This window comes from Lactuca saligna, chromosome 9 (assembly GCF_052625555.1).
Source record: "Lactuca saligna cultivar CGN05327 chromosome 9, ASM5262555v1, whole genome shotgun sequence".
NCBI classification, from domain to species: Eukaryota; Viridiplantae; Streptophyta; class Magnoliopsida; order Asterales; family Asteraceae; genus Lactuca; species Lactuca saligna.
Genome location: NC_136425.1, coordinates 111,864,880 through 111,874,583, shown reverse-complemented (window position 1 = coordinate 111,874,583; position 9,704 = coordinate 111,864,880). Strand labels below are relative to the sequence as shown.

Genomic DNA, 9,704 nt, shown 5'->3' with positions numbered 1-9,704 from the left:
ATTATATTCAATGTATTAATACGTATTATATTTAATGTAATAATACGTAAATTTGAAGTTCATAAGAAAACAATCATTTTTTTGTACTTTCATTCCGAAGCTTATTTATATGTACTATCTTATATTTTAACTGCAAAATATTAAATAATAATACTAATGATAGTAAATAAAATATTTTATGATGTGAAATTGGTGACTTTGTTATTTATTAAAATAATGCATAATACTGAAAAAAGTAACATTAAAAGTTTGACTTTTTTTTCTTCATATTCAATTCATTTGCATTAAATGGTATCTATGACGCTTTTATAACCCTGTCTTTCTCCCTTTAAAACCCCTTCAAACTCCACACTCCGGAACACAACACACCACACCACACCAAGAAATGGCCAGCACCACCACCGCATCAAGTCTTCAAATCAACAACGATTTGGCTCACAAAAACCTCGATGATGATGGTCGCGAAAAACGAACAGGTTTATATCTTTTTTCTAGCTAGTAGTAGTAATAGTAGAAGTGCATGCATGATATGAATCTTTGTGATTTCTAATAACGATTGATCGATGTGTTGGGTTGGGTTGCAGGGACCTGGTTGACTGCAAGTGCACACATTATAACTGCGGTGATTGGGTCGGGTGTACTGTCTCTAGCATGGGCCATCGCTCAATTGGGTTGGATCGCTGGTCCAGCGGTTCTCATGACCTTCTCTTGCATCACTTACTTCACCTCTACCCTTCTTGCCGATGCATACCGTGCACCAGATCCAGTGTCTGGGAAGCGTAACTACACCTACATGGATGTGGTTCGAGCCAGTCTAGGTCCAACATCGATCTCTTCTTTACAACATCATGTACTTTATTGTTTGTTAACAAGGGTAGAAGTGTCATTTTTATAGGAGGGAGGAAGGTGCAATTATGTGGGATAGCTCAGTATGTAAATCTTGTGGGGATTACAATTGGATATACAATAACTGCTTCTATAAGCATAGTGTAAGTAAATAAATAAATGACATGCAAACATTTCTATACATGTATATAACAAAGTATATAGTTATAATTTTTTTATACCACTAGTATTATACATTATATATGAAATACTGCAAAATGGAAATAACTTGGCATCCTACAGGTTTCAATCTTGATATTTTTTAAATGTTCAAAAAAAATTAAAATTAAAATTATATTTTGTTTTATTTTCAGGGCAGTGAAGAAATCGAATTGTTTCCATGACCACGGGCATGGAGCAGACTGTAAACCGTCAAATTATCCGTACATGATTTTATTTGCAGTAATTGAGATTCTGTTAAGTCAGATACCCAATTTTCATAAGCTATCATGGCTTTCGATTTTAGCTGCAGTCATGTCTTTTACTTACTCTCTCATTGGACTCGGCCTCTCGATAGCTAAAGCCGTTGGTAAATATTCAAAATACATATTTTCTTTTATCATCAATGTTCATCACTATTAATATTTTAATTTACTGCTTTTTTTTGGGTTGTACAAATTAAAAAAGCTTATTCGTTTTTTTTTTTTTTTTTTTTTAAATATTTGTGGAAAGATTCTTTTATGACTTCTGTAAATTACGTATGTTGAAATTAATAGGGGATGGGCATGATGCAAAGACAACACTAACAGGTGCAGAAGTAGGACCACTTTTATCCAGTTCAGAGAAGGTGTGGAAAACATTTCAAGCGGTTGGAGACATTGCTTTCGCTTATGCCTTCTCAACTGTTCTCATCGAAATTCAGGTTTTTATATCTCATACTAATTACTTTTACTTTTATAAACTAAATGTGAACTTTTTAAGAGTTTTCTGAAATTTAAAACTTTTCGCTTTGAAAAATCTCCAAATAAAGGAAAGAAAAGATCTTTGTTTGAAATTAAGAGTTTAAAATTTTTATTATCACAGCAAACACGGGTAATAAAAACCCGCTTGAAGTAGCATCTAAAGAATAATTATTATTATAGCATGGATTGCCTTTAATTTTAACCCGTAAAGAACCCGCGGCAACGCTATTATTGGGATAATATGAGAAAAATCGACAAACTTTAAAAGATATGTGCTGAAAGTGTAAATCACTACAAAAAGATGAGAAATCAACAATCCCTAAAATTAGATGCTTAAAGCGTACAAAAAAAAAAAAAAAAAGGAACACTGATAGAGAAAATCTAAAAATATTGTGGCAATAATATGAAAGTTGTCAAAGTTGAGAAAATATGATGGTAAAAATCTAAAAAGAGTTTTTTGTATTTTTATGTTAAACCAAAAATTTGTGGTAAAAACCTAAAATCACAAACGTTACTATTCCTAAGGTCCTTTATATATATATATATATATATATATATATATATATATATATATATATATATATATATATATATATATATATATATATATATATATATATAAATAATCACTTAGTTTTATTTGTATGTCATTTATATAATTTTATACCTTTTAAAAGTTTATAACTAGTTTTATCAACAAATAAAAACTATACATATTGGAGCAACTATATTCTAAAGTTCAACTTTCACTGCCATATATATAAGCTTTGACCAAAGGGCTTGTAGCCCAGCGGTATCAGGTGGTGCCCTCCCTCTTTGAGGTCGAGGGTTCAAGTCTCGTCGTGGATATAATTGGAATAGGTGTTGTTAGCTTAGGAGTAGATTAGATTTGCCGGTTCAAAAATATATATATATATATATATATATATATATATATATATATATATATATATATATATATATATATATATATATATATATATATATATATATATATATAAGCTTTGATTTCATTTGTAATTAAGTACAAGCATTCAATTTACGAACCAAATAACAAAAGGCAACTCTGAATATGAAATTATAAGAAAATTTATTATGCCATTATGACCTTATAAATATTTACAAAATATTGTTAACGAACCGGTAAGTATATTTGTATTTAGTTTTTCCCACTTTAGACGAGTTTTAAATTTGAGAAATGTTATTTCCACTTCCTTTTTTATCATCCACTAAATAAATTTATATTTTATCTATTATGTCTTTTAAAACCACCATCATTTGTAACCCCTTAACATTTTTTTTATCTTATTTTGATTTTTGTAACCTATTTTAATTTTGATTTTATACTTAGAAACTCATGTTTATGGTTACCCAATCCGAACCGTAATTGGCTTTATTTTTACTTTTATTTTATGTTTTGTGTTTTATTTAATTTTGATTCATATATAAAAAAATTTCAATTATTCATAAATAGCCGAACCAAATCTACACAATTAATAAGCAAACCGCAAATATAAAAAACACTATAAAAATAACCGCATCAATCGGTCTTGAAAATGAGATGACCGTATTTGAGGTTTGTAGTGCAGTTTTCACAAATAAGAACACCGAATCGCACTACAGTCATTTTTAATGACCATTATTATTTATCATTGTGATGACAACTTATATTATATATCTATATGATTTTTAACCGATTCTGGTGTGCCTTGTGTTGGTATCACATATACATGCTTTTCGAAAGAGAATTAATTTTGATTTTAATACATAGAAACCCACTTCCATGGTTTTCTTCAAAAATTTAAAGAATTTTGTAATTTATATATACCTTTAAACAAAAAAATTAAAAAATAAAAATAAAAATAAAACCAATTACAGTTTAGATTGGAAAACCATGGAAGTGGGTTTCTATGTATTAAAATCAAAATTAATTTTCTCTTTCGAAAAAAAATCAAAATTAATAGTTATAAAATTAAAATAAAGAGAGAAATCATGTTAAAAAATGACAAGGGTTTTGATGATGTTGCTTTAAAGGGCATAAAAGGAAAAACATAAATTTACTAAATGGATAGTGAAAAGAAGAAGTGGAAATACAGTGTGCAAGTTTAAACTTTTTTTTTACAAAATTTTATTTAATAATTACTAATGGTTACTTATTTAAAATAAAAAATGATAAGTATCATAATTCACAAAATTCACAAGATGGTAGTAATCAATATCGGTAACAAAATAATTTATGTTTTAATCATATACTTTGTCCATTATATAGAAAACGTGAAAGAAGAAATGAGGTGTGATAAATGTACAACGTACATTCAACTAGTAATGGACATATATTTACTAAATGGATAGCGAAAAGAAGAAGTGGAAATACAGTTTACAAGTTTAAACTTTTCATTTACAAAATTTTATTTAATAATTACTAGTGGTTACTTATTTAAAATAAAAAATGATAATTATCACAATTCACAAAATTCACAAGATACTAAATGGATAGTGAAAAGAAGAAGTGGAAATACAGTTTACAAGTTTAAACTTTTCATTTACAAAATTTTATTTAATAATTACTAGTGGTTACTTATTTAAAATAAAAAATGATAATTATCACAATTCACAAAATTCACAAGATGGTAGTAATCAATATCGGTAGCAAAATAATTTATGTTTTAATCATATACTTTGTCTATTATATAGAAAACGTGAAAGAAGAAATGAGGTGTGATAAATGTACAATGTACATTCAACTAGTAATGGACATATATACCAATTTCCTTATTTTCCTACTAACATCCCTTAAATACCTTATTGATATATTTATAAAAAATCAACTTATAATTAATTGCTTATAATCATTTTTTTCGAAAAATAATATAATTTCAATCAATAATAATATTTTAAAATTTATTTAGGATGTCTATACGATAAAATAATATATCTTTTTAACCAACCTCTTTTAAAATACATATCCAAAACTTTGTACATATGCTTTATACCAAGCCTTTCAAAGATCCGTCTACTGTATTGTGACCTTTATTCTTGCATACGTAGGTGCTTTCAATGGAACTTTAATTTGGTATGTTATACGGTGTTAGGTTTGATATAGACACACACACACACACACAAATCCTCTAACTAATTATTGCTTTCAGCATGCTTATTTGGCTAATGTTGTCGACAACAAACACCTTCCCTCAACTTATTTTTCTATTGTTGGCGCTCATCTCTCTCTCTCTCTCTCTCTCTCTCTCTCTCTTTCTTTCTCAATTGGTAGGCAATAAATGGTAAAACTTGACAAAATTATAAAAGCTTGTATGGCGTCTATAGGCGTGTTTGGCACGAAGCTTTTGGAAGCGTTTGGGAGCTTCTAGCTTTTAGCTTTTGACAAAACGCTCTAGTTTAATCAAAAAGTTTCGTTTGACAGTACGAGCGTTTAGCTTTTAGTTTTAACCAAACGCTCCGATTCTAAAAGTTACTTCATGTAGTTTTTAACAAAACGCTCTTGAGCTTTTGAAATCAATTTCCATAATTACCCTTAAAAATATATTTATATATTTTTTTATTTTTAATAAATTATCCTTTTATGTAATTTTATATATTTCAAAAGCTTCCAGCTATTTTTACCAAACATTCATATAACAAATAAAAGCTACAACTTACCGCTACCAGCTACCAGTTACACGCTACCAGCTACCCGCTACCAGCTAACCGCTACCCGCTTCCAGCTAACAGCTACTTTTGCCAAACACGCCCTATATGAGCAAATTTTGAAAGATAAAAATATTCCTACACTCTTTAACCTTTAGACTGAATGCAACACATAATTTATGAGACTTTAATTCGTGATGATATTTTGTTGTTTTTCAAAAGAATTACCAAACATATTAAATGTGAAGAATAAAAATAAAGTTTTAAATTCTTGTGGACCACTAAATCATGATAATCAAGCATCCATGCCATCAAATGTGTTCGCAATTTTCAAAGATATGGATAGGCTACCCTAGGTTGGGGCTCCGGGGTAAGAGACAGTGATAATAGCCAATCATATTGGTGAAAGAATAACATGCTTATATTCTCTTGTGCCACCTTCAACTATTGATTAGTGATATATAAATTTTAGATATTGATTAAAAAAACATCTCATTTTATCATATAAAGACATCTTATTTGGTTTTTAAAGTATTTTATTAGTTGAAATTGTATTGTTTTTGTAAAAAGTTAGTTCCAAAAGCTAATTATATGATGCCATAGGGTGCCTAACAAGTACCAATTTAGTTGCATCCAAATTTACCATATTACAAGCTCAAGATGACATAGTGGTAAGATGGGTTAAAATGACATTATTTTTTAAATTGCATTCAGAAGTAGCATAGAAAAGATGCATGCTCTCTCTCTCTCTCTCTCTCTCTCATGTCGCCATAGTAAGGTGGTAGATGTTGAGCTTGCCAGTGGTTTGTCGAGCTTAATGCAGAGCCACTCTCCGAAAGCCTTAGTGATTATGACCATTATCTCTTTCAATTTTAAAAACTACAAGGTATGAGACCCGTATACTATACGAGTTGATTAAAATACTAAATATCAAAGTGTAAATATTAAAACATCAACAGTGTGTTTTAAATCAAGATTAATGATACAATCATTATATCGTACTATATAATATAAATTTTAATATAAAAACATTATACTCATAAATAGTAATACCAGTGTTTTATCTAAAATATTTATAATAAAATAATTCAGTTTGCTAATAACTTCCATAATTTTATTATTCTTAAAAAGATGTTTAAACAAAATTTATTTGGAAAATAAGAAAACAAAGAACAAAAAATCTAAGAAAAATATCAAAAAAGAAAGTATGTTAGTAGCATAATTTTAATTTCGTATAACATATATAAATACACTAGAAAGTTTGTGAAAAAATGGAATATATATGAATTTGAATGTCAAATAGTAGTATAATTTTAGTCTAATAATATCAAATAAGAGAAATAAAAGGAAAATTGATTTACATGACCTTAAATGTATGAATTGAAATTTGAAAGGAACATATATTCTTAAATCCTTATAAATATATAATTAGGTGGCATTTTTAAATAAAATTGATAAATACAAGAAAATGACATTTGGATTTTATTAAATTCAAAAACACCATAAAATATCTAAGCGTCATAATTCGTCATATGTTGCAAAAAAGATATTTATTTATTAGAGAGTGTTATTGTCCTCTTATAACATTATTATTAGTTAAAGTGACTTCATTTGTGAGATTCTCAAACATTATCTTTTTACTAACATAATAACATGTAATTTGTATAGTTTCTTATAACCTTTAATTTGAAGCATCGATAAACGAACAAATCATATTATAAGTTGGTTTTGATAATTATCTGAATTTAAGTGTGTGAATATCAATTTTTTTTTTATTTGATTTCACTTATTATGTTTGTTTAAGTTTGGTCACATCTCTTGGGTGTCAACTGACATTGCGTTCAAATTTCAAACATAAATTATATCACTTTGCTTTATAAAAAGAATATCAAAAATATATTTTTTTAAAGTTTAATGACACATTTTGAATACAGGACACACTGAAATCATATCCACCAGAAAACAAGATGATGAAAAGAGCGTCGCTAATTGGTGTCTCGACAACCACTTTGTTTTACATGCTTTGTGGGTTAACCGGTTATGCAGCATTTGGAAACGATGCACCAGGAAACTTCTTAACCGGTTTTGGATTCTACGAACCTTTTTGGCTTATCGACTTTGCTAATATATGCATTGCCATCCATCTTATTGGCGCATATCAGGTATTTTTCTTATTCATCTCATATTTGAACCCTAAACCTCATGAAATCTACTTACCTCTTAGAAAAGACTTGAACTCCCAACCTTATGAAAGGATGCCTAAACAAGCTAGATGTAACCATGCATTAGATGCCCAAAACAAGTTAGACGTAAAAGTGTTGCATAACTATGTCATAGAATGGAATGTGATATCATATTTTGTTTGAAAAATAACTTTTTTGATTTTTTTTTTAAATTTCTGCAAAAGGGTTATAGTTGTCTAGAAATCCAACACATAAACTAGCTAATCTTACCATTTTGACTTATGAGTAGTTTACGAGTAAGTTAGATTTGTTGTTAAAAAAAATATATATCTACAAGAAGCTAAACCAATGTTCGGATTAAAACTTTCATACTATTGTTGGGTAGATTAGGAAAAGGGTGAAAATTGGTGCATCAACAAATAGTTCACCTAAAGTTTTATAACTAACGAAAGAAAAAAAACTAAAAATTGCAGGTGTTTTGTCAACCAATATTTAGGTTTGTTGAGAAGAAATGTCAAGAAAAGTGGCCCGAATGCAAGTTCATAATGGCGGATCATACTATTAATGTGCCATTTTGTGGAGAGTACTACTTCAACATGTTTAGATTGGTGTGGAGGACAACGTATGTGATGATAACCGCATTGATTGCAATGATTTTTCCTTTCTTCAATAGCTTCTTAGGGTTGATTGGGGCCGGGTCATTTTACCCTTTGACAGTTTATTTCCCGATCGAGATGTATATTGCTAGGGTCAAGATACCAAAGTTTTCATTCATGTGGGTGTCATTAAAGATCCTGAGTTGGACTTGTTTGGTAGTCTCGTTGGTTGCAGCAATTGGATCTGTGCAAGGACTCGTGACTGACCTCAAGAAGTATCAACCCTTCAAAACTGAATAGAAGCATAAATGATAATAACGAATGGTATTATTACTAACTACTTGTTGTTTTTGCATATGGCGATTGCTCACAAAAATTTATAGCAATCATGATAAACTCGTTATAAATAGTGGAAATGTAATGAAGCTATGAGAATATATGATTGGTTATTATTATGGTTACCGTATCATATGTTAGATTATTATTTCATAAGGTGTTATTTCTTGCAACCATATATGGGAATGATATATTTTATGGATGATGTATATTTACTTTTTTTTTTTTAAATTTTATCACATAGTATTAATAACTATAAAAAAAACAATGAAAAAATATGTAAATTCATGACACTACTTTGGTTAATGAGAAAAGCACTTTATTAAAAAAGAAACGTATGCATTATGGCTACGAATTCATGAGTAAACTCAAAATCACAAAAAAGTAATCGTGTGGTCCTATATTTTTCGTGTAAAACAGAATTTAGAAAGACTAAAAAGAAAAGGAACAACAAACAAAACTAAAGTTAGAACAATAAATCCACAATGATAAAAACAATGATATCATAGAGCAACATCAAGAAGAGTAACGTTCATGAACAAACTAAAAATTGCAACCAACTTTAGAAACAACCTCATAAATAGCAACCAACTTGATAAGTCACCTTAAAAACATCCACCCTAAGAGAAAAGACATATGAATGGTAACGTAGAAACAACAACATACACCTGAAAAAACATAACGAAGTCATCGAATTTGGGCTGCTTAAGACATAAAAAGAGCAATAACATAAATAAAGTTAACAAAACAAGGAACATGCTCTTGAAATAGATTAAAGTATGCATCTTAATTGAGCACCACCAAGATATATATATATATATATATATATATATATATATATATATATATATATATATATATATATATATATATATATATATATATATATATATATATATATATATATAGGATATAGATCCGGTAAGAAATTTTTTTTGTTAGGAAGGTAAGAAGTTTTTTTTCTACATATTTTTTTGACGAACAAAATAAATGAATCACTAGATGACTCATTTGTAAGATGATTCATAAGAAAAAATTCCCAAAAAAACATCTTTATGATTCATTTTTAAGTAAATTAAGAAAAAATTCATTTTTATGATAATTTTAGTGAATAATAACAAAATCATTGTATAAATGATTCATCGAGATGTTTTTTT

At 28.3% G+C, this 9,704-nt stretch overlaps 1 protein-coding gene across 1 annotated transcript; it reads left to right on the top strand.

Moving 5' to 3' along the window:
* Nucleotides 1–318: 318 nt before the first annotated feature.
* LOC145015434 (amino acid permease 6-like) lies at nt 319–8,677 on the top strand. The gene is made up of 7 exons (XM_078973908.1): nt 319–476; nt 585–818; nt 896–989; nt 1,200–1,414; nt 1,602–1,747; nt 7,367–7,594; nt 8,089–8,677. Exons 1-7 carry the CDS (start codon nt 386–388, stop codon nt 8,509–8,511), a joined length of 1,431 nt encoding a protein of 476 aa, XP_078830034.1. The 5' UTR covers nt 319–385; the 3' UTR covers nt 8,512–8,677.
* Nucleotides 8,678–9,704: the final 1,027 nt, after the last annotated feature.

What these genes read in the sequence shown, in the direction of transcription:
- LOC145015434 (XM_078973908.1), top strand. Translation starts at nt 386, where the DNA reads ATGGCCAGCACCACCACCGCATCAAGTCTTCAAATCAACAACGATTTG. An exon ending in TGGTCGCGAAAAACGAACAG is followed by an intron (nt 477 to 584) that starts GTTTATATCTTT and finishes GTTGGGTTGCAG; the next exon opens with GGACCTGGTTGACTGCAAGT. An exon ending in CTCGATAGCTAAAGCCGTTG is followed by an intron (nt 1,415 to 1,601) that starts GTAAATATTCAA and finishes TGAAATTAATAG; the next exon opens with GGGATGGGCATGATGCAAAG.